The 26,014-nt window shown below is 41.6% G+C and overlaps 1 protein-coding gene across 1 annotated transcript in view; it reads right to left on the reverse strand.

Moving 5' to 3' along the window:
- The window catches only part of LOC124719617 (brain acid soluble protein 1-like), a 42,856-nt gene extending 17,133 nt beyond the window's left edge, over positions 1-25,723 (reverse strand). The window contains exons 1-6 of the mRNA XM_047244828.1: positions 25,559-25,723; positions 24,065-24,169; positions 23,264-23,396; positions 12,890-13,104; positions 8,086-8,361; positions 3,190-3,487 (exon numbers count right to left, since the gene is read on the reverse strand). Of these exons, the coding sequence (XP_047100784.1) occupies positions 3,230-3,487; positions 8,086-8,361; positions 12,890-13,104; positions 23,264-23,396; positions 24,065-24,169; positions 25,559-25,615 (1,044 nt within the window). The 5' untranslated portion in view covers positions 25,616-25,723 and the 3' untranslated portion in view covers positions 3,190-3,229. The remainder of the gene's footprint in view (positions 1-3,189; positions 3,488-8,085; positions 8,362-12,889; positions 13,105-23,263; positions 23,397-24,064; positions 24,170-25,558) is intronic.
- Between the last annotated feature and the right edge of the window lie 291 nt (positions 25,724-26,014).

The raw sequence follows: 26,014 nt of genomic DNA on the forward strand, positions 1-26,014 counted from the left end.
TGAATACAAATTTATCCATCAGGAAGCCATCTATAGGCATTAGTTTGCAGTGCAGAAGCCAAACTTTGATGAAAATAATTTAGACAAGAAGAGAACGGATTTGAAAATGTGGTACTATAAAAAAATGCTGAGAATCAAAACTAATGCACTTTGAGGCACAAAGAAATGGTTTTTTTTTTAGTCTTAGAGCTGAAAAAATTGACAATCTTATGGTGCTATTCTGACAATAGTCACAAAGATTACTGAATGTGTAACAGTAACTCGTTGAGGGAAATACTCCCTACTACGAGTAAAGAAGAATGAATTGTGTTGGTGGTAGAATTTATATTCTCTTCTGCGTTGTCAATCTAGTTGCTCCCCATTATCAGCATGGGTGCTTTGGGAGGACAACACTGCATGGGGAGGAACAGAATACGTTTCTGTTATGTTAATCTGATACTGGGTACATAAATGGGAAACCCTCTGAAACAGAAGCCGTGCTGCAACAATAGTTCTGTGCAGCCAAGAAGGCAGGTGGTAGGACAATAGGTGGCAGCGAGCGACAGTATACAATTTGATATTGCACCTGATAGTGCCACTCTACACTTCTGCCTGCCCTGTGTGTAACAAGAGTGCTTTAGCCCCAAGGCTGCGAGTCTTATACTTACCACAGCCAATATGAACCAATGAATAAATCTGACCACAAATGAAGTGAAATGAAAGGATATGTCCAAAAATTACACGTTCATAATCAAAGATGTGTATGATTTACTTGAGAAATCTGTGGATAACGTCACTGTGTAAAACTGGTTTAGATACGTACACTGTCAAAAGTTTTCAATGCTGTCTTTATGAAGAAAGGTACTAAATAAAATCCACAGAAAGGACTGTTATAGTTTCAAATGATTGCTTGTATACCAAATTTTTGGACACATTAAGTTCTTCAGAACAGAATAATAAACAAGAAGGGAATTACTATTGCATAGTTCTTGTCCTCCTTTAACCCAAACCTATATTTATAGGTTTCCTCTCTCTTCTCCCTTACCTGTCTCCACATAAATTTATTAATATGCAGCACAAGTACACAGTGTACACTGTCAACATTGGAACTTCAGTTGATTTTACTGTGGGAAACTTAAATTACACTGCAATTAAAGTTGCTTTATAAACTGACAGATGATCAGCAACAAGGCATTTTTTGCTACAATATACCTCAAAATTCAAACAAAACCACAAACAAGAAAGGTTCCAAACTGGAGCTTTGTTTACTATTTAATTATCGTTGTTGTCCAGACAAGTGGCTCCATAGGCATAGTAACTTGTTTAAAACAAGTCACAGTGTCTGAATGCATAATATTTATCGTGCTGTTTTATTAGCCAATTTTGACTAACTTGTTTTCAAACAAGTACCTCATCATGATTTCTTACTCAATGACCTCACACTAACAAGAGCCACTGCTTTCTAAAGTCGGAGACCTGAGAGTGTACACACACACACACACACACACACACACACACACACACACACACGAGGAGCCCTGATCTCTCACTTGCCAGCATGTGCCAATGATGAGCAACACTAATTCATCAGCTAAAATTAAGAATATCTTGGCCAACACACTGTGGGTGTGTGTTTTGTAAAGTGTGAGAATTGGTAGAAATTAGAAACTACATCTTTTTCCCGTGGAAGGTAAAGAAACTTACAATGCTATCTGAAAATGCTTAGAAGGCACACAATGCATTCAACAAGCCAGTGAGAAGACAGAAGCAGCAGCATGTGTAAATTTCAGAATTTTTCTTGTGCCAAATTGTGGTGCAGGGAACTCACACTAACAGTCCACTGTTGCAAAGATTGCTTTAAAACGAAAACCACCTGCCACTGACCATGTATTTCGTTCGAACGCCTGTGTACATTACTGGGCACTTTCCTTCCGCTTATCGACATGAATTACTCAGATAATTACAGGAGGACCTATAGTTTAATAAAGACTCCAAATCATGGTGCAACCTGGTATTTTTCCTATACAGTGAAACCTCTTTATAACGTCCCTCCATATAATGTTTTCCTCTATGTTACATATAAACAATGTTAAATTTTCCTCTTTACTGCGTTTACTCTCTATTACAATTTCCTCCATGTAATGCTCATATTTTTGGAACCCTGGTCAATTATTTACCTCTTTATAATGTTTAAGTGACTGGATGTAGACGCATCATTTTCCATTCTGTGGATTCACAGTTGCACCGGCTCGTAAAGCCCGCGCTCAGCGCATTTCATATGTCAGCGGCAGAACCTGGTCACGTGACATGTGACGCACATTCTGCTTGCGATCTTTTTGGCGCTATTTACTTTCACCCATCCACCTACCAGGCCCCATGTTTGAATTACAAAAAACTAATCATTTGATACATTGATCATTTGCAATGAATATCATATTACAGTGTTGTGAAAATTTAAAATGTCATCTATGGCACCATTTGTCAAAGCTGATTAGTGGTATCCCAATCTTCAGTAATGCCCTATAATTATTATTTGGAAGCCTTCCTCTTTATAGTGTTTTCCTCTATACAGTGTTCAGAATTTGTGCTCCCTTGAAAAATGTTATATAGAGGTTTCATCGTATACAAAACACAACCAGAAGAGAAAGAAATAAATGACATAGAATTGCAGGGAAGGAACCAGATACCAATGGATTTGTAGTGTGACACTTTACCACTGACATATTATGCTTCGAAGTATACCAAACTGAAAGTTATTTTTAAGCAGAAAGGTCTATTGTTACAAATTCCTCGAAATGTTATTTTTGCACAAACTATTCCCACACCATAGGAACTGAAATAAAACATCACATTCCTTTAACAGCCATATGTGCAAATGACTGCCAGTATGCTAGGCACGAGGACAGAAACGATCAGCTCAAAGGATTAAAATATATTCTGAAAGGTGAAAATATACAAAAGTCATACCACTGCCAGTAATGTGTTCAGGTTTTCCGATTATTTTAATGAAAATCTTCAGTGCTGTACAAAGTGCAAATAGTGAAAAAACGTGACAGAGACAAAAATATAATTGAAGAAAATGACACTACAAAATCATCTGAGAAAGGTGACACTTAGCTACAAAACACTGCCATTCGGCCCCCCTCGACACGACAGTGGCGTCAAACATTTTCTGGCGCTGACGTCGCCACCGTACAACACTTTACTCACTTTATAAAATTTTCATCAGGTACGACAGGAGTCGCATTGACTACTCGATGGTGACTACTGTGGTCTGTTGCTGCTGTTGCTGTTGCTGGTCCTTGCCGGCTGTGGCCGCCTCCGGAGTCCCGTTGCTGCTGTTCTCGACAGGTGCGCTCGCGGCATCTGCGGCCTCCGCAGCAGCTTTCGCTACCGTAGGTTCGGCCGGTGCAGCGTCGCTCTCCTTCTCGTCTGTCACGTCACTGCTCGCAGGTATTTGGCTCGGAGGTTCGCTGTTTGTCACCGACGGTGCCGGTGCTGTTGCCTCCTGCAAAGTCCACACTTGAGAATTACAACACTTAACAGTACCTCACAGAACAGGAATATTTATCAAGTGAGCATTTGGATGCACAGAACATAAATTTTGTCGTCAACATACTGTCTCCAAGTCACGTGACTGTGGTAATGTTTACCCCTAAGCTTTCGTAAGTCTTTACATTTCTAATATAGATACATATACCGTTCGACAGTACGTGGATCTTGTATTTGCCGATCAAAGGCTTCCGTGTCTAGGACAAATGTTTCCTAAAGTTCTGAACAGATAAATATCGAAATTACTTCCTAAAATGAAAGTATACCGTGTAGAGAAGATTGAATTTCGAGCAATGACATGTAGCAAATCACCAATTTATACTTCAATTGAAATAATTTTACGACTGTAGTTTTCGGAAGTCAAGTGGTGGTAGGAGTCAGCCACCAGCCAATCATGTAACTTCCTGGGGCACCACTAGCTTGCTGTGTTGCCAGTTTCGTGGGTGCATGCAGCCCCTTGTGAAATATGGCTGGCTCCACACCAGCAACGCTGCGCCCCCCCCCCCCCCCCAGTCACTACAATCAGTCAACAAAGTTATTTTATTTGAAATATGTGACACACTGTAATACTTCTACGGACAAAATTGTTCAGAGTTTCCTTTCCAGCACTATATGTCTCATTTTCATTCATTGTATGGGAACTAAATTATTAACCATACGTATCCATTCTCTGTGACATAGGTACTAAAGTCGAGCCAGAGTAAGATGATCCCCGACAGCTAGCAGTGCTGTTGTCAGCTTTTAAATGCAAAGTGTAAATGGCTGGAGGTGAAAACAACAGCTGTCTACAGAGCTCTATGAGTTGCTGGGACTTAACGTCTGAGGTCATCAGTCCCCTAGAACTTAGAACTAGTTAAACCTAACTAACCTAAGGACATCACACACACCCATGCCCGAGGTAGGATTCGAACCTGTGACTGTAGCGGCCGTGCGGTTCCATACTGAAGCGCCTAGAACCACTCGGCCACACCGGATGGCTACCCCACTGCAGCTGTCAGGGACATTATGCTGACTTGACTACAGTTTCCTATTTAAAACTGGCACAATGGTTTGGTGATAACTCATTTATCTATATAAATCTTATGTTCAGATGAAAAGTACTCAAAATGTGTATCCATTCATGGGATAGACTGGCAGCAGACTCCCACACTACCAAATTTATCAGCACTTTACACGTAAGTATATGGTCATACAGTCATTTAAATGTCAAAACTTACTGTTATACAGCATCTCAATATTTTAATCAAAACAATGTACCCCTTTGTGGTCTTATAACTAGACAATTTTAGTTTGAATTTGGTAACATGCCCAGTGACCTGCACTCCATAGACATCCTCCTCTACACAATGCCCACATGAAAATATTTAGGTAAACATATTTAATGTACTGCACTTTCATCTGTCAATTTAATCCCCAAAGAGAGAATGGATGGTCAGTACTTCTTTTCACAAGGCACATTCTGAATACTGTCTAACACTTTGTTGTTATACTACACTTCAAAGATTGGTTTGATGCACCTCTCCACAACAAAAGATCTTGTGCAAGTCTTCTTGTATTTGCTTAATTACTACACTCTACAACCATTCGATCCCAGACTTGGTCTCCATCTGCAATTTTAACCCCTCCCCCCTTTTCTTCCACTCACTGCCAAATTAACAATTCCATGAAGCCTTAGGAAATGCCCTATCAACATTATTTACTTCTAAAAACAAAGATGATGTGACTTACCGAACGAAAGCGCTGGCAGGTCGATAGACACACAAACACACACACAAAATTCAAGCTTTCGCAACAAACTGTTGCCTCATCAGGAAAGAGGGAAGGAGAGGGAAAAGACGAAAGGATGTGGGTTTTAAGTGAGAGGGTAAGGAGTCATTCCAATCCCGGGAGCGGAAAGACTTACCTTAGGGGGAAAAAAGGACGGGTATACACTCGCACACACACACATATCCATCCACACATATACAGACACAAGCAGACATCTTTAACAGTTTGTTGCGAAAGCTTGAATTTTGTGTGTGTGTGTGTGTGTGTGTGTGTGTGTGTGTGTGTGTGTGTGTGTGTGTGGACCTGCCAGCGCTTTCGTTCGGTAAGTCACATCATCTTTGTTTTTAGATATATTTTTCCCATGTGAAATGTTTCCCTCTATTATATTATTTACTTCTAATCTATACAAAGTATAGCTGGAAAGCTAAGATTACCCATTTTCTTGCATGAATTCTCCAACAAACACTATGAAATTTTGATAGTGTCCACAATAAAATACAGATAGTGAAAGACTGTTTTCAATTTGCACAAAAACTAAACCACAGTTACAAGAGTCAAAAGGAATTAAAGGTAGGCAGAAATTGAGAATTGAATTAGCCAAGGTTTGCAGCCTATACCCAAAGTTACTCAATGTGTACACCGCACAAGCAAAAATCCAAGGAGAAATTTGGAAACTGAATTACAAGTTCAAGAAGAAGAACCAGAAACTTTGAGGTTACTAATGACATTGTAATTTTGTTGGAGACTACCTCAAAAGAGGTTTTTAAGGTTAATATTACAAGGGCTATGGGGTGGTATCAAAATAGGTGGTGCTCAGGAAAATCACAAATGGGAATGAGACATCAAAATTGGTAGCGAAGTTCCATTATTTGAGCGGCCGAATGACTTACAATGGCAGAAACAAAGAAGGTATAAAATCCAGACTGTCAGTTGCAGAGAAAGATTTCTGAAAGAGAGAAATATGTTAATGTTTAATATATATTTGAATGTTAGAACTCTCTTCTGAAAGTATTTTTCTTGAGTATAGCCCCTATACAAAAACAAAATATGCACAATAAACCCTATGAACAGAAACAGAATACAAGGTGATGAAAAAAGAAAGATTTTGATCGTTTACTACAAATTATAAAAGACAAACACATTGCACATGTCACTGGATAGTGGAAAGTTCAAAGTTTTGAGGCAGCTGCGCTGTTTGTTTGCAGCAACAGGGCGATTACATTACAAGAGAAATAATTGTGTGTTGCAATTTGTGAACAACATATTGTTAATTGCTTTTGGCTTCATGGGACACCATATCTCACAACTTATGATGTTTTTCTGTGGGAGTACATAACTGACCACGTCTTCGTCCCACCTTTGGCAGCTACTCATCAAGACCTGAGAAATCGAACTGTCGAAGCTGTTGATCCAATAAACAGGGATCTGTTGACTCGTGTGGAACAAAATGGGCACCCACTTCGACATTTCTCAAGCTTGAGTTTAGTGCATGCAAAAGTGTGTGTGTATGTGCGCGCGCGAGGATGGAAGCGTGTGAACTACAAATTGTAGAGGGAGACCAAGGCTTGAATAGAGTAAGCAGGTTCAGATGTTTGTAAGTAGCAGTAGTTATGCAGAGATGAACAAAGTTGCATAAGACGGTCTAGCCTGGACAGCTGCATTAAATTGAATCTTTGGCCTGAGCACCACAACAGTTCATACACAGCTTATTACGTTATCTAATACATAATAGCGAAAATTATATAAAGGAAGTATAAATGAACTCTTGTAAAATTATTACGAAGATGAACATTCAGCACACGAGTCTGAAAAAGACTTCATTCTTAATTCTTCAATTTGTGGTGTTATATAGGCACTGACACACAAATTTATACTTAGTTCGAGAGGCTTCTTTTCACAAAAACAGAGGGCACATCCCTGTCCAAACCAAGAGCTCCCTTTGCCATTAGCAAACAGTAAGCACAACTGATACATGCTCTACTGATACCTGCACTTAATTTACCACTCCCTGGGGGGTCGTCCTTGTAGAGGAAAATACATTCAAGGGGCAGTGGCCAATCCAGAAACATTCCAACCTTCATTACTCAAGAGTGTCTGGAAGGACCAACACCAAAGCTTAATATAAATTAAAAATTCAGCTTATGCACCTTTTTTCCATTTTGTGAGGCATTCAATTACTGTTTTATTTAAATATTTTTATGAAGATAGCCTTCCCAACTGGACTTGTAGAACACACACATAGAACTCTATGAAATCCAGGGAATTTCTTCACTGTCCCAAACTGCATGCTTCTTTGCATGGAAGAAAACTTTTAGCACACACAAAGTTAAAGGAAAAATACACTGTATGGGTGAACGTTTACTGCCACACAATTTCGTTAAAAATTTTTGCACCAGCTATATATCTGCAAACATGGGGGCCTAGATTCAATGGGATAGGGAATGAAGGAATAAGTAGAATAGAATGGAAGACAGTGAAAAAACTAAACAATAAAAAAGATAATGGCAGTGTAAGCAAATTAGGTGGGCAACTTTCTCTGCTTATAGCACTTCTTTTCGTAAAGTGGCAATACACACACATTCTCAGCTCATCGTTATTCTTCGAGCCACACAGACATACTGAATAGTGTACACGAGCAACACTATCCCATTAACAACTGAAGGCATGGTGCATTCTACCGAACTTCAATGACAATGCATTTACCTCCATTACAAATATGGCCATATGTAGATATAAAACTAGGAGTTTGACAATAAGAGAAGGAATTTATTTTTGGCGATAACTGACCTCCTTGGCAGGTGAAGGGGCAGCAGCATCCTTGGGCTCAGCAGATGTGACAGCGTCCTTGCCCGAATCGTTTTCCACCGGTGGAGCGGCCGGTGCTGCCAGTGGCGCAGCTGCCGGCTTGTCCTCTGCGTTGTCTTTCTCCTCTCCTTCGGTAGGTTTCTCTTCTGCAGTGGCTTCAGCAGAACTCGGGGTCTCCGCAGTAGGTTTCGCCTGTTCCCCTCTCTTCTCACTGTCTGCTTCCGCTGTTGTATCCGATTCTTCCTTCGGAGTGTCCACCTAAGTTAGAAAACATACATTAATATGCAAAATAGAGGCAGGGAAGATGTTTAGTTAGCGCAGCATCTCTTGCAGGAGAACAGAGAGCATAGAAAGTATAAGATTGTGTAGCAGCTGAAAGTTGCAAAAATCTTTATTTTTACACATTTTGCTCAGCTGTGGGAAGTTTAATATGTTACAACAATAAATAAAATCAAAGACTCAACTTACAACAGAGAAACTCACTTTTAGTAGCCAGTGGTAACGCATTAAATGTTTCTGGAGGTGTACAGCCCTGTTGTCAAGACATTAAATGGAGTAAGCCAGCTGTGTTATACAGGGTGTACATAAAGTCCGGGAACACTTTCAATTATTTATTGCACAAGAACCAAACATTGTACAGATATCATACATATGTTATTTTGAAGAGAAACCCTTAAGTTTTTTTTCATGTATACCTTCACAACATAGTTAGGTAATTTGCCGGTAGTCAACACTAGTCGCAAACATGGCGAGTTCAGGTGCGGACCTAGCATTCTGTGTATCTGAGTTCGACAAAAACAAGTGTGCTACAGCTGTTCAAGAGATGTTTAGAACCAAGTATGGTGAGAAGCCACCAACAAGGAAGGCCATTTACCACTGGCACAACAAATTTGTTATGACGGATTGAAAGTGTTCACGGACTTTATGGACAACCTGTAGTTATTGTAAACTCTCTAGTCAGTTACATTCAGAAGTTAAAAACCAGCAGGAAGTATCATTTCTTTTTGCACTGATAGACACTTTGGTGGGAAAGTACGTCATTAAGCCAAATGCATAAAGAGTGAAACATGCAAATTCGAAAATGTGTTGAAGCCCAAAAGTGTCAGTTATATCCTAAGGTCTCATGATACTTTTGTTTCTTGCCTTGCATTATGTTTAATGAGGTGCTTTCCCACCAAAGTGTATACTGATAGTGCTCTGGCTCCCCAACAAGAAATGTTACTTCTTGTTGGTTTATCTTTGAATGTACCTGACAGAGTTTAAGATAACTGTAACACTTCATGTCTGACAGCGGCAATGCACACAGCCATAAACATTTAATATGAGGCCTTTGGTTACCAAAAAGGAGTTAGTGTTGAGTATATGGTTTTATTTCATTTGATGCTATTGTAACACATATGAATTTACCATAGTTATCAAGATGCTTCCGGCTGAGAAGAAACACATGTAAAAATAAAGGAAAATCGCTTTTGTCTTGCAGCTGCTTCACTATCTAATAGCAGTGAGATTATCTGACAAGATTTGGATGCATCTATGACCATTTGAAATAATAGTAATGATTAATAATTATAATAGCAATAATACTACCACCACTGGTAACAGTGGCAGTAGAGGATACAAAATGTATGTATGGGTGCAGAAGAGTGAGGTAGTATGTCATGAGAGAGTTCTGAGAGAGAAATTCAGATACATCCAAGGATCGACACTGTTGAGAGTAGTGCTACCTTCACTCAATTATCACAGCACTTACGCACTCTGCAGTGACATAAAATTGTTTTGAAGTCTATTTCCTACAAAAATAACCTAAAATTATAACTTCAGAGAAAGTATTGATCTCAATGTCACTAAGCACATCCAAATTTGTTTTAATTTTAGTTGTACCCACAGTTATCCTTTGGTCTTGAAACAGGCAAAATTTTAGCACCAGGAGAAGTTTTCTGCTTGAGAAATGGCAGGTAGAGTGCCGTAAATACACTCCTGGAAATTGAAATAAGAACACCGTGAATTCATTGTCCCAGGAAGGGGAAACTTTATTGACACATTCCTGGGGTCAGATACATCACATGATCACACTGACAGAACCACAGGCACATAGACACAGGCAACAGAGCATGCACAATGTCGGCACTAGTACAGTGTATATCCACCTTTCGCAGCAATGCAGGCTGCTATTCTCCCATGGAGACGATCGTAGAGATGCTGGATGTAGTCCTGTGGAACGGCTTGCCATGCCATTTCCACCTGGCGCCTCAGTTGGACCAGCGTTCGTGCTGGACGTGCAGACCGCGTGAGACGACGCTTCATCCAGTCCCAAACATGCTCAATGGGGGACAGATCCGGAGATCTTGCTGGCCAGGGTAGTTGACTTACACCTTCTAGAGCACGTTGGGTGGCACAGGATACATGCGGATGTGCATTGTCCTGTTGGAACAGCAAGTTCCCTTGCCGGTCTAGGAATGGTAGAACGATGGGTTCGATGACGGTTTGGATGTGCCGTGCACTATTCAGTGTCCCCTCGACGATCACCAGTGGTGTACGGCCAGTGTAGGAGATCGCTCCCCACACCATGATGCCGGGTGTTGGCCCTGTGTGCCTCGGTCGTATGCAGTCCTGAGTGTGGCGCTCACCTGCACGGCGCCAAACACGCATACGACCATCATTGGCACCAACGCAGAAGCGACTCTCATCGCTGAAGACGACACGTCTCCATTCGTCCCTCCATTCACGCCTGTCGCGACACCACTGGAGGCGGGCTGCACGATGTTGGGGCGTGAGCGGAAGACGGCCTAACGGTGTGCGGGACCGTAGCCCAGCTTCATGGAGACGGTTGCGAATGGTCCTCGCCAATACCCCAGGAGCAACAGTGTCCCTGATTTGCTGGGAAGTGGCGGTGCGGTCCCCTACGGCACTGCGTAGGATCCTACGGTCTTGGCGTGCATCCGTGCGTCGCTGCGGTCCGGTCCCAGGTCGACGGGCACGTGCGCCTTCCGCCGACCACTGGCGACAACATCGATGTACTGTGGAGACCTCACGCCCCACGTGTTGAGCAATTCGGCGGTACGTCCACCCGGCCTCCCGCATGCCCACTATACGCCCTCGCTCAAAGTCCGTCAACTGCACATACGGTTCACGTCCACGCTGTCGCGGCATGCTACCAGTGTTAAAGACTGCGATGGAGCTCCGTATGCCACGGCAAACTGGCTGACACTGACGGCGGCGGTGCACAAATGCTGCGCAGCTAGCGCCATTCGCCGGCCAACACCGCGGTTCCTGGTGTGTCCGCTGTGCCGTGCATGTGATCATTGCTTGTACAGCCCTCTCGCAGTGTCCGGAGCAAGTATGGTGGGTCTGACACACCGGTGTCAATGTGTTCTTTTTTCCATTTCCAGGAGTGTAGTAGTACAGCTCCCACGGGAACAAGGGTTTCTGCTGTGTCATACAGGAGGTTATGAATGACTGCACAGAATGCGGTACTTGAACATGGGCACATTTCAATTTGAATTTCTCACCACATCATTGTTCCGGCAGAGGCTCTCGAAAGCCCTAGGCATCCATCACTCAGAACCTCAAAATGGCCGAGTTGAAACAGACAAGGTAAAACCAAAGAGCTGCAATTATGCAAAGTCTTTGTGCTGGCCATTCCCCCATTGAAATAGTTAAGATTCTTCGGGTACTAAAGATGCAACTGTTTACGATACGTGGCCAAGTATAATGCTTCGGAGAAGTTTGGGGAGGGTTCCGCTAACATGGTGAGGAAACCTTATTCGAGGAAACTCGTGTCATACCGCAGCAGTCACCGAAAAGGCTCTGACGCTGATTCCGGAGGATCCGTGGCAATTGAGAGGAAATTGTAATCAGTACTGAATGTCAGCAAGCAAACAATGCTTGGCAGAGGAGGGGCTGATAAGAGCCATTTAGTCCAAAACTGGCTCTCCGATAATGTTGACATGTTCTGGTCAAAGGAGTTCCAGCCTCAGAATAGTTTGAATTTGAACCCCCTTGACTACTATCTTTGGAGCATAGTCTAAAGAGTTACCAATAAGATGAGGCATGCTAATGTCACATCTCTGTGCACTGCTATCTAAGCAGCATTCAAGAATATGGACATTGCTGCTGTAATGTGAGCGATCACTTCAGTACAAGAATGGATGCACTCATTGTGGCTCAATGGGATGTTATGTTACTCTTGAAAGATACAACTACTAATATGTAAAAGGATTTTCATTTATATTTTGTTTTAATAAATTTAATTAAAAAAAAGTCATTTGTCCAGATTTAAGCGTCACAGTGTATATGTAAAGTTCAGATGATAAAGCAGAGAGAGAATAAACACTGCTCACTATTTTTAGGTGTTTTTAATGGTAAATAACAAATGGCATCGTGTGACCTGCTACATGATTACCTAACAGAAGCAAACGTGCTTACGGCCTCTGGGATATGGTCTTTTGGAGCATTGTGTGTCATACTTAACTGTACTGGTGTTATAATTTCTGCTTAGACAAAATAGGCTGCATTTGCCCGTGCATGAAAGATCTCCATCTGAACTCATCATTTTTATGTGATTTGTAAATGAAAATAGAGACACACAATGCCTGCATAAAAACATGATACAAATTTTGATGTTAATATAATGTTTGTGTGATTGTACACTATTGATGAGATCAGTGCCAGAATAGATAGCCACACCTGAAGAAAGATATAGGGACAGGTGTGGGTTTACAGACAAAAGTGGAAGACAGCATATAGAAAAAAATTGACCATGTTTCTTGTTTAACTACAGACTTACATCCATTTTCTCAGATTTGTCCTCTTGCGCTGTAGCAGAGGTTTCTGCCGGAGCCGCATCCTTGCCAGAGTCGGCCCTGTCTTCGGCACTGCCTGCGTCACCCTCCTCCTTCTGCTCTGCCACCTTCTTCTCTGGTGGCGCCCCCGCATCTTCGTCAGCTCCACCAGCAGCCTCTTTCTCGTCAGCATCTCTCTTGGGACGACCACGCTTCGAGCCTGAAAATTAAGGACGATATCTTGAAATGAGCAAAATAGCCAACAGTTAATGAGTAATTACACATTCATCAAAACAATCTAAACCACCAGCAGAACAGCAGTAGCACTATTCAGCCTTAAAATACACTGTGCACTAAACTGCTTTGCAGAAGATTATTTACGATTATTATTGTCATCAGTGGAAGACTAGTTTTATGCAACTCCCCATACTAAGCATATACTATGACATGCTCTTAATCAGATGACATCTGTACGCCACAAAAGATGCTCCTCAAATTAGGTGGACAACCTTTTGTTCACTTTGAGGTTTCTTCACATTAGTATCCTTGCTACTGATGTATAGCACTTTCAAACTTCTTCTATCTGAATACAAAATCTTATTTGCAGTGTCAATCACATCTGTAGTGTTTCCCAAGGCTAGGTTAGATTGAAAGGCAATAGTTCTGTTGTAAAAAGATGAAATAAATGAATGTGAATTCATTGATGGTCCGCAACAGTGAAAAACATGATCATAAGCAAAGCCGTCTGCAGGCCCATCCTTAAAGATAGGCAAATATCTCTCAGGTTTTCTCAGTGTGATTGATTAATGGTGTGCTTCTCGGTGTTAATCTGAGTTGTTTCCATTTTACACAAAATATTTCAACATTTGTTCTTAAAATGAAAACAATTCAACCGAACACTAGAAAGAGCAATGTAAACTAGGCATACCTCCACTAGTAAGATGGTGATACACTGGACACAATCTGAATATGTGTTGGATTTATTACTGACAATATCTTAGGCACAAGATAGCTTCCAACGAAGTCAGATCCGATATGTTACAACCATAATCACAACAAGACATGAATTCAGACATCCAGTGTTTTTCAGGACCAATTTCATACTACACAGGACTTTTGACTCTGTTGGTGATTGGAGATGAAACCTAGTTCCATATTTATGATCCCACATCCAAAGAATGATCAGGGAAATGACACCATAGTGGATCAGTGCAACAATGGACGTCCTGCAGCCAGAAATCTACCAAACCAGTCACAGTGTTTGGTTTTCTGGGACAAAGACAATATACTGTTTTTGAAGTATCACTGTCAGAGCTGTAGTATAACCAAAGAGTATTACCCCAGCCCCCTCAACCAGCTGAAGGGGAAAATTAAAACAAAATGCAAAAACATGTTGTCTGTGTACTACGAGGGCTGTCCAGAAAGTAAGTTACGATCGGTCACGAAACGTAAACCACTGGGAAAATCCGGTAAAGCTTCGCACAGATGTGTTGGGCAGTGTCTCTAGTGTGCCCGTCGATCGTGTCGCGTCGCTCTTTTCTATTTTGAGTGAACAGTGAGCACGTGAAGATGCATAGGGAATAGCGTCTCCCGCCAAGTATGAGGGCCCGGTTAGAGATTTCGCCTGTGTCATGCAGCCCACATAACACAACTGTCGAGCAGTTCCTTCTTCATGCCAATTCTCGGCCGCACACTGCAGGGGCAATGAAGACACTCCTGCAGCATTTCCGATGAGAAGTGTTTGATCACCCATCATACAGTCTGTAATTGGCTCCCCCTGAGTCTCATCTCTGCTCACAAGAACCAGTGGCTAAGAAGACAAAATTTTCCACACACAATGAGCTGCAGACCAGTGCAAATAACTGGCTGAAAGCACAGGCGGCTGCTTTCTATGACGAGGATATTGGAAAGTTGATACAACACTACAATAAAACTGGAAGCTGGAGCGGCGACTACGTAGAGAAGTACGTGGAAGGTGTACCTAACTGTTGCAAATAGAACGTTTCTAGTTTTCACTGTGGTTTCCATTTCGCGACCGATAGTAACTTACTTTCTGGACAGCCCTCATATCATGAGCAGTCAGGAGAAAATATGACGGTAGATCAGCTGATTTGTGTAGCCAATGATAACGTTTCAACATAGAATGTGCAAATGATACACCGATATTAGCAAGATTATACCACTGTTCACTGTGAGACAGTATGCTGTCTGGTGGCATTGCATGCACATGACGCAATAACAGAATCGTGTAAGCAGAGCCAAGACAAATAAGCAATCTCTCAAGTGACAATACAGGCCACAAAATGTGGTTATCCATTGACAAAATCAAACCTGATAAATGACAGATTGTTATGAGCCTAAGCCTGCACACAAGCATCTCAGAAGCAGCGAAGATGGTTCAGTTATTTGTGTGCTACTGTTGAGAGAATCTATGGGAAGTGCTAAACAGGTGGTGACAACTGTTGTTCGACATCCACTTCATAGAATGTGGAGATCAGAGGCTCACCCACTCTGTTAAGGAGGGCTGATGACAATCCGTGGCAGGTTTGCTACAATGGTGCTGCAGGCACAAGAGTTTTGGACCACTGCAGCAGACAACTGCTACGTGTTTCCACATTTACCTAATGATGTTGAGATTGGACTGTGCATCAATGGAAACGTTTCACCCGGTCACTTCTTCTTACATCACACTGATGGTGAAGCTAGATGTACAGTCATCCAAATAAAACAGTTGCTCGAAACAAGCACCATGCTACAAATGGAAGACAGTGTGGGCCATACTATATTTACTCAAATCTAAGCCGCACCTGAAAAATGAGACTAAATTCAAGAGGGGAGAAAAGTTTTACGCGGCACCTCCAAATCGAAACAAAAGTTGGTCCATTGTAATATGATACACAATTTAGGTCAAATGAATGACGATGCAGCTACAGTAGTTTGGTTCGAGTCGTAAGCTTAGCAGGTAAGCTTTACCAGGTAGCCATTATTATGTGTCAGGCGCTCCGTATATATTTATACGGGTACCCTTCCTTTTTCACGTGCTTCGTCTGGTTTGAATTGATTGCTTATTTTTCTTTGATCTGATAAGTGCCGTTCCTTTGTTATAGGTGTTTATGCCACTCTAAGCTGAAAATGCATTATTGTACTGTGTCATGCATTGTTTGTCGCATTTTGATAATGAGTGTTTACAACCTGTCGTCGTTCGCCGCATGTCTTGCTTTTGTGCGCGCTACCGCCGCTTCCAATTTAAAAGATTAAGATTAAAAGAGGAGAGAGAGAGAGAGAGAGAGAGAGAGAGAGAGAGAGAGAGAGAGAGAGAGAGAGAGAGAGAGGAATCATCTCATTAGTGAAACAATGGCAAGAGACGCGACTGCTATTTGTTGTTACTTACACTGTTGCTTTCTTTGATAATAATCAACAAGAACCAAATAATAGACTGTGTGTGATAGAAGATGTTGTGAAGGAGAGTTTACCGAAAATTTTTCTTCGTTTGAAAATCTTTGCAGACGCCTCTTTAGTACATTTACATTTTGGACAGAAATTGGAGTCATCTTAGATTTAAAAATCTAGTCAGTTGTCGTGCTTCATTTCTGACTGTTTCACTATTCGGCATAAGAATAATACGAATATAAACATGGCATGATACGTATATTCTTCCGCGTTTGCTGTTGTCTCACTCTAGCTTTGTGGTTTATTAGGCAGATAGGATTTAAATGAGATAGCAGCAAACACGAAAGAATACATGGCAAAATGTTTATATTCGTATGGTGAAGAGAATACTGCATGTGATTCACAATTCATAAAAGTTCCTATTAGCAACCATCTCTTGTCACAAGTAGGAAAAAATTCAGAACGTTGAGTGGGCCATATTGACAAACATCCCAAACAGTCTTGCCAGTCGGATTTTCGTAGTACATTGTAAGGCTGCTACATTCGAAGGTGAGCAATACGGAATTTGTATTTACTTCGTCGGATAATGTATGAAAGTGCAGTGGTCGAAACTCGGGGCGGAGAAAAAATCTCTTCTTCCACCTTAATTTATTTACTGATGCAGAGGTTTTGGCACCAGTATTTATCTTTGTGCCTGCAAAGCATACCTCTGTAGCACTACATATATTCGACGGCAGAAGTTAATTGTGGCAGCACCTACCAACATTTTACAGAACTTCCGCTTACTTTGCACTCGATTCTAAGCCGCAGGCAGTGTTTTGGATTACAAAAACCGGAAAAAAAGTGCGGCTTAGATTCGAGTAAATACGGTATTATGCTACAGGCAGTATTCATGTGGGCTTCTTTGGGACCTGTGACAGTAACTGAAGGCACCAGAATAGCTGTGGACTACTTGAACATTACTTCAGAACAAGCGCAACCCTACATGCTCAATGTTTTTCCTAACTGTGACAAAATCTTCCAGCAGGATGACTGTCCACATGACTAGGCTAGAATCACGAGGCCCTGAAAAGTTCTTCACTTTTCGCGATGTGCTGGGAAGGCGTTTCTTTGTTTGCTTTAGGGCACAAAAAATCAACTGGGAACATACACATCCGAGTCAAAACTATAGAACACGAAGACAGAGAGGAGTTGAAAAACGACTATACATCAGTCCCAATTGCCATAACAGAAGACAGCTACACACAGGGCCGTGGAGAGAGCTAAAAAAGACACCATATAGAAACGGAGGTCCAAAACTAAAAATTAAATGGCCTTCACCATATTGCTCTGGCGGATAAGTAAAACGCGGTCGACAGCTTGCGCATCATTTGCTAAAATGGCTGTAAAAAAAGTGCACTCTGTCAGGAAGTGGCGCACAGTTAAAACTTGGGCACAATGTGTACAAAGTGGTGGGGTAGCGCCACTTATCAAATTATGTCTAAAAAGGCAGTGCCCAATACACAACCTAGTTAAAATGACCTCATCTCGGCGAGTGGGCAGAGAGGAGCTCGTCCAAGCCGCTGGGAGAGGCGTAGTAAGCCGGAGCTCATTCCCGTGACAGGAGGAGCATTGGCAATGCCAAAGGGACCCACCTCTTGACAGACAGCAACACAGAGATCATCGGAGGGAATATAGGAACTCGTGGGCTGAGGTACAAGGACTGCAGCCTTGGCAGTGCCCAGTTTTCCTGGACCCGTTGCACTAAGGGATGAGCAGTGGACAGCGCACATAGACTTTGAAGGGCACTGAGAGTCTCGGCAGAGGATACAATTGGAAAGTCTGTCACCGTATGTACTCTGTGGCCTGATACAGGACAAACAGCTTGGCTGTAAATACTGAACAGTGTGCCAGGAGCCGATATCGAAAGACACGGGCGCCAATGACGAAGGCACACCGGACCCAACAGCCAGTCCGAGAGCCATCAGTGTGCACAAAGGTACTATCGAGAAGTTCCATGCAAAGGTTGTGAAACTGAAGGCATTAGAGTGAGGATGGAGTAGTGTCCTTAGAAAGTGAATGAAGGCCAAGGTGAACATGCGCCACTTCACAAAGCCGAGGTAGTGAACGGTTCACACCCACCAGGAAAGCTGCAGATAGTGTGAAGTTAAGCCACTGAAGCAAGTGCCGAAAATGGACTCCACAAGGTAACAGAGAAGAGCGATACGTCCCACATATAAGTAATAATCAAAGGAATCATAGGGGCAAACAAGAGGGAGAGAGAGAAAACAGACGGAAGTATAGACACACAAAGGAATTACATCTCGCCAATTCCCGTAAGATTTTGAGCATCAGCACTTAAGGGATCACTGGCCGTCATTGCCATAATTATATTATGTGGTGTGTTATCTTTTGGACATGTGTACGTTGACAGTTTGGGTCCGACAGGTGGAGTGCTGGATAGTCCATGCGATTGTGGTGACCACTGTGTCCAGATGGCGTAGTCAGCGCATCTGTCTAGTATGCAGGCACAAATTTTCTACTTTCCTCGCTGACTTAATGCAATGCCCACTTGCAGCTAATGTCTTTAATTTCTTTCTATCTTAATTCGTAGTGGCTCAAGACATAGATACTATGTACAAACCTGCCCACATTAAAGATCAATCTGCACTCGATGGAGCAGTCACACAGGTCGTCAACAGAATGGAGCATTAAGATTGAGGTGTGTCAGGAAGAAAGTTTTGCTAATGATGTTGGCGGGTGAACAGTGTCTTTGTCTCTAACATCTGAAGATAACCTAATTTTTACCCTGCTCACTCATATTGTAGTAACAGATTTTGTGCATTTGTGTCTTTCTGGTCTTTATTTTATTACCTTGCATCATTTTTGTGACACATTGGAAGTGTTCCATTACAACTTCGATATTTTTTATATTGAGTGATCTTGCATGAAACGATAATGTATCAAAGGAAAAAATGGCATATGTATTATAAAAACTACAGAGCAGACACACTGTCTGCAAATAAGACCATAATTAGATGAAGCAATTTCCATTTAATTACCTTTCCTTCATGTGAAACGTCAGCCCTATTGAATTAGAAAAATACAGTTATCATCTGCTATGTAGGGAAAACATACCACAATGGATAAGGTATAAAGGTTTCATGTATTCCCTTACAAATATTTTTTAACATGACTGTATGCATATATTTTCACTAGCAAATAATTCCCTCCCCCCTTCTGGACAGTTTACCACACAGAACTGAAAAAGAACATCCATTATGAAATTTGCTTTGGCAGTTAACATTTTACTATCAATAATTCCCTAATTCTAGTACAACATTTTATCTTTTGGAATCAAAGATGGTATCAGATAGCCTCACTTTCACTGTCTTGTATTTGGAAACATATTGACATTTGTGTTGTCCAGTTAGTATGAACACTTTACCATTTTGCAGTAATATGGTCTGACATTCCGTTCCATTGATGTCTAGTATGAATCTGCCTTAATGGAGTGAAATGGTCAGCAGATGCATGGATAGTGGTGGGTTCGGGACAGGGGCTACTGATAATGACACTACTGCGGGATCAAAGAACAAGTTGTAACGGCAATTCCCATCTACATAATTATGAAAGGTCTCTCGAGGAGGATCCAGACACACATATTGCACAGTAGTTATCAAATCTGACCATGTTGGGCTCGGAATTGTGTGCCATTGCTGCTCTCAGGCACAACATGGCCGTGTCCAGTCATTTGGGCAGAGAGCTTACTGGTGGTAACTTCCACATAAGACAAGAGTTACAGAAGTTACAAGACAGCCAGTATATGACAGAACTGCTCTTGAAGGTAGCTCTGTCTCTGATAGGGTACCGTACAGCACAGACAGGACTGGAATAGAATGTGCTTGGTTGGTTGCATTGACAGGTCTTAAATCTACATGTACCATATCCACAGAGATACAACCCACATGGCGGGGTGTCTCAGGAGAGGGTACTTGGTCGAAGCAGAATATTTCATATACATCAGATGTCAATACACTACCACTTTGGAAGATATAGAAAAGATACTTTAGGCCACAATGAAAGGTAGCAAAACCACTGGTAGAGTAAGCGGTTACATGTTCCAGTCCAGTCTAGCAGATTAGTGGAGGTGGTTATGGAATTAATGACATGGGAATGGGACAGGTGATTTGTTTGTGGACCAGGTTTGAAGACTAGTGCCCATTAGTTCAGGCCTCCATAAGCCCTTGAGCATAACGGGCAAGTGATTTCTCATCACTGCAGATTCAATTTCATTTGTGTACTTGTTGATCGCTCGATGCAACTACAAGGCGAATGATTATTTTTACTCTTTCCATTATTTGACTATTAAAAATGTTTATCTATCTCGTGACACCTTGCATCCAAGGGCATGTATACACTGTGAAATGACTTGTCTAAGAAGACACTGTCCCTACAGCAGTATGACACACCACTCAAAAATCAAAGTAGTGAAATGGGGAGGTGTGTGTGTGTGTATTTGAATTATATACTTCACACACACACACACACACACACACACACACACACACACACACACACACACACACACACACACACGTAAAAATCTGATCCTTTCACAGTGGACAACAAAGACTGTAAAATGATGTACACTGCAGGGCATTAGTGCCAATGATCAAACATACAATAAATTCCAAGAAACTAAGAAAATTGGGGTCGACAGAAGTGTCCGATCCCACGCATCAGCTTTGACCCGTGACGTAAGGGTGTTGTCGTGTGTGACGTCATGAAGGCACGGAGTTTGGTTTGAGTGTGGCTGTCTCCAGTTCTGTTTTATTTTATTTACTTTTCTGATCTGTTCGTTCTATCTCGTGAGATTTTTTTTTTAAATTTAAAAACACTTATTACTTATTTTAATTATCTGTTTCCTCCAATTTCTGTTTTAGTTTATTAAATTTATCTTTCTGATCTGTTCGTTCTATCCTGTGAGATTTTTTAAGACAAAAAACACTAATCAGCTACTGAAGCATCTTTATCTTCTATGGGTTGCAGGGGTTACGACCCCTGGGGAGGTGGGTGGGTATTCATGCATGGCTGTCTTCACTTACACGTTGTAGCTACGCAAGGCGTCTAAATTTGTTTATATTTCGTTTGCCCCCCACCCAAAACACCCCATTACCCGCGCTTGTCCCGTTAGTGTCATTAGGCTTCTTGTGGAAAGTGTGTGTGTGTGTTTTTGTTTCCACCATATTTGTGACGTCATGGGTCAAAGCAGAGGGACGGGATCGGACGCTTCCGTATTTCCGAAAATTGAGTAACGAAAATGGTCCTTTCATTCAGCTGCTACTATAGCATTGTTACACTCCATCGCAACAGACGTTACCAACACACACTTCAAAAGTTAGTGCACATGCAGCCCCTCCAACTTTTACCAAATAAGGTGTGCGACAAGCATGGACAGCAATGCATGCTCTGCAACATTCTGATGCTGGCTACAAGGTTGGGGCATTGTCTTCCTCCACCAGCACAGCTGACAACTGAGGAGGGTGTTGGTATATGTGGACGCACTCCAATACGTCTCTCCAACACGTCCCCCAAATGCTTGTTGGGACTTAAAAGACAGGAGAACAGGTAGATCACTCCATTCATCAAACATCCTGCTGTAAAAATTCAGTTGGGGCCGAACACATCCTGAAAAAACGCACATGGAGGAAATATACAGTGACACAGTAAAGTTCACCAATGAGTGTACAGCAATCAAAGATTTGGAGGTCAGTATGCCCATGCAACATTATGCCACAAACTGTGGAGCACCAAAATGATCACGTTCGACAGTGTTCCTAGATTCATTACATGTTTCCATCTTTCACTGAATGAGCAGGATTGTTGAACATGATCATTTTGGTGGTACACGTGTTGTATGGGGAGGCACACAAGTAATGTTCCAAGGGCGCACTGACTTGCTAATCTTAGAATACAGCACATTCACTTGCCAACAGTCATACTGTACTCCTTCCCCAAAGACATCTTTAAGAGGTGTGTATGGCCCAGACTTCATTTTAATGGATGACACTGCACACCTGCATCAAACAGTGCAAGTGGAGCAGCTCTTGGAATTAGAAGTTACTTGGCGAATGGACTGGTCTGCCTGTTCTGACCTTCCTCAACTTAGATCCTATTGAGCACGGCATGGATGCATTTCGGACACACAATGTGCCATTTTCATGCACACCGACGACTATCTAGTACTTGTCAATTGAGCTGGAGTAGGAATGCAATGCCCTACCACAAGAACTCCTTACCGGTCTTATGGCCAGCATGGGAGCATGTCGCAGAACAAGCATGGCGAACTGTGGTGATCACACACCCTCTTAAGAACCACTTCTCACCTTGCCTAATGTGCATGGGGCCGTCATGAATTGTCACGACTTCAGTGTAAGCATTGTCTTTGCATAAAAGTGTCATTTCTGTTTGTGTCATTACGTATATCTTTCAGTTACCTTCGGCATTATACTGTAGCATAGGTATAGGCTAAGTTTCATCAAGCTACGTTACTTGGCAGAAACTTCATGCTAAAGTTACTTTCATCCCTAAGTTTTTGCACACCAGTGCACTTTCACAGATATCTGAGGGTTGTTTGACTACTCTGTGTTTCATGTAGTCTCTTTCACTGATTGCATATTGCTACCTTTTTCACTGTAGTGCAAATATTTGCACAGAAACAGAGATAACTGGTGTAAAAACAGAATAGAGTTACAATATTACCTAGCAACAAGTCACAGGTGGTCCTGGACCCCGATGCCAAAATATTCGAAAAATATCCTACAGAACCCACAAAATTCTGTTAGTGGGAGTGCAGGAAACAACCTACTTCAAAATTCATGCACTATGATGACTAATAAACTAGAATCAAAACAGTGCACTATATTAACTTTTATTAGTTCACCAAATCTCTTGGTCCATTTGATCAGACTAGTTGTAACTGATATACAAAAGATTTCACAACAAACCTCTTCCCCCACCAGATGGAGGTGTCTTCTTTTCTCTCTTTGCCGGCGGAGGGGGCGGTGTGGAAACAGCACCCCGTGTTGACGAGCGTGTTCTTCTCCTGTTTTCTGAGCCAGCGTCGTCCTTATTTAAGTCCTAAAAAGCAATATATTTTAAGCACAGCATCTGCAAAACATACACATTTAATCGGAGACAAATGTACACTTATTGAGCAGTCTGCTGGTAGCTTACATCAAATGCACTACTCCTTAGTTTCACAATAATTTTTACTACACTATTCTTAAAAGAGAGAGAGAGAGAGAGAGAGAGAGAGAGAGAGAGAGAGGAAGAAGAAGGGGAAAAAAAAGCTGTACTGGTGGACACTACTAGACAGGTCAACTGTAGCTGGGTTCAATATGTAACACAGAGCAAGACTTCAGCTCACTACACACAGAACTGGGAAGTAAATGGCATCATCAAAGTACACTGTTTTATGTAATGGGAAGGTTTAACCATCAACAGTCCTTTCCTGCTGTAGTTCTGTTCCTTTACAATGAAACTGATCACAATTCTGAAGGATCAAGGCAGTTATACACTTCTTGTTTCTATGACTTCTCAGTGTTTGTGAAACATATGCAATAGCGGAATCCTGAACATTAATTTTTATCAGCAGTGTGAGACTAGAATGAAAATGTATACATTTCTTCACACAAAGACAAAACCCAAAATTCGCAGAACCAATAAAATTTGCCATTACTGTAGAACAAACTCTTATTCGCAAAATTGCATGGAAAAAAAAAGACACAGCAGCTCCAGACTATTACCTTTACAAGGGCTTCTCCTTCCTGTGCTAATCGGGTAATTGTGGAGACACGCTTACTGCCACTTTTTCTTTGCCGCCCACCCTGGGGCGTTTCATCCTCTCCCTCCTGTAAAAACAAATGTATGTAACTAAACTGCTCAAAGGTTTGAAGATAATGCACAATAATAACCATGTTATGGCATTCAAATAATCAACTGCTGTATGTTTCCTTTGATTTTAAATAGGTAATGATTACACAGAACATTTCAGCGGCAGACAGCCTGAAAACTTCGATCTAAATTGTGTTTTAATGAATCAAAGACTAACATTTTTAACATGGTACAGCACTAAGGCACACACAGTGTGGACTACCAAACAAGGCAAGAAAACTAGTGTTCACAGCACAGAAATATGAATCACTTGGCATGGTATGGAAGTGAAACAAATGCGTAATGGGTTATAGAATACCATCTCCACACACTCACTCTACAACTGCAACATTGCACACAATATTCTTCGTATTACTATATACTGATTTATGTAATAACCCACCACAATAAAAGTTACCTTGAACATCACAGGGTATGTAGACCTGAATCTTAATCTTTAAAATGTATGCAAATCAATTTGCTACAGATCTCTGACAAGAAAAAAAAAAGTGTGCAACTATATTCCGAATCCCAGTCTCTTTACTCACCGTTGATTATCTCTCTCTCTGCAAATAAATAACGAGTGGGATCTTCTTACCAGATTTCATTTGAAACAATCAATACATACAAAGTATAATGCTACATAAGCTGCAAAACGCGTTCAGGACTTTCACGTAACCGCCAACACCATAAAAAGTATACATATAACAGGTTAGGTGCTAACAGGCAAGGTGATTTCCCACTTTTTCTACCATCTCAACCATATTATGCACACCATGCCGGTAATTATCTCAACATCAAATTTATATTTATGTTATATTTACTTATTCAAAGCCCTGAAGAATATGAAATAATCTACTGCAAAACACCTTACCGGTGCGAACATGTTTGTCCCCTTCTACCTATTAACATACGCCACACCGCGTGTAAAATAAAATTTTCAAACTACAATAAAGTCTTCTTACATTCCGTTTTAATTATATAACTGCAATGCCTACTTATTAATAAACTGGGCAACAGATATTTAATCTACATTCATTTACCGCCGATAACGAAGTTCGCCGCTTTCCCGCCAGATGGACGCTATGGCCGAAGTTTATAACACCATCCCGCCATTGAAGGGCAAACAGCAATCTTTAAAATTAGATTCCCTATACAATGCTTGCGTGTTCCAATAATTTTCATGCGATTTCCGGCAACATAAACGCCCAATTGTCAATAATTTCACTGCTGTTTAATAATTTAAAGCGCCTTACAACGGGTAATTTCCAACAGCTTAGGTTCACCTTCCGTTTTCTCACGCATCACGTTGGCTCAGCGTGGAATAACAACTTCTCATGCATATAGAGACGATATTATAGTATTACCTTGTTTGCGGCATCCGTAGCGTTCTCCTTCTTGATATCGGCTTTCTCCCCAGACATTTTAAAGCACTAAAAAACACTTAAAAACACGTTAACCAGCACAAAACTGTCGAAATCGTTAAGGTTCCCCGGCCTCTTGTTTATACAGCAGACAAAGATGGCGGTTAGCGTGGGTCACGTGACGCATCTTGAAGTTTGAACTTCAAAAATACAGGACGGTGCTGCCACGAGCGGGAATGCGGGTACTGGCGCGGTAATTTTAACAGTGTGTCCACCGAAAACACCGCAGAATTTGCGACATATTCTATGTTAAATCACACCACCAGCAGTGAAGTCGCGTCATTTATGACGGAAATGCTTCTATGTTACGGAACCGAAAGGTATGTATACTGCTACTGGAAATAATACTGGTTTAATAGTTACAAACACCACTGTTTTGCCGTCTTCACAGAGCGTATT

The sequence above is a fragment of the Schistocerca piceifrons genome, chromosome 11, assembly GCF_021461385.2.
Source record: "Schistocerca piceifrons isolate TAMUIC-IGC-003096 chromosome 11, iqSchPice1.1, whole genome shotgun sequence".
NCBI classification, from domain to species: domain Eukaryota; kingdom Metazoa; phylum Arthropoda; class Insecta; order Orthoptera; family Acrididae; genus Schistocerca; species Schistocerca piceifrons.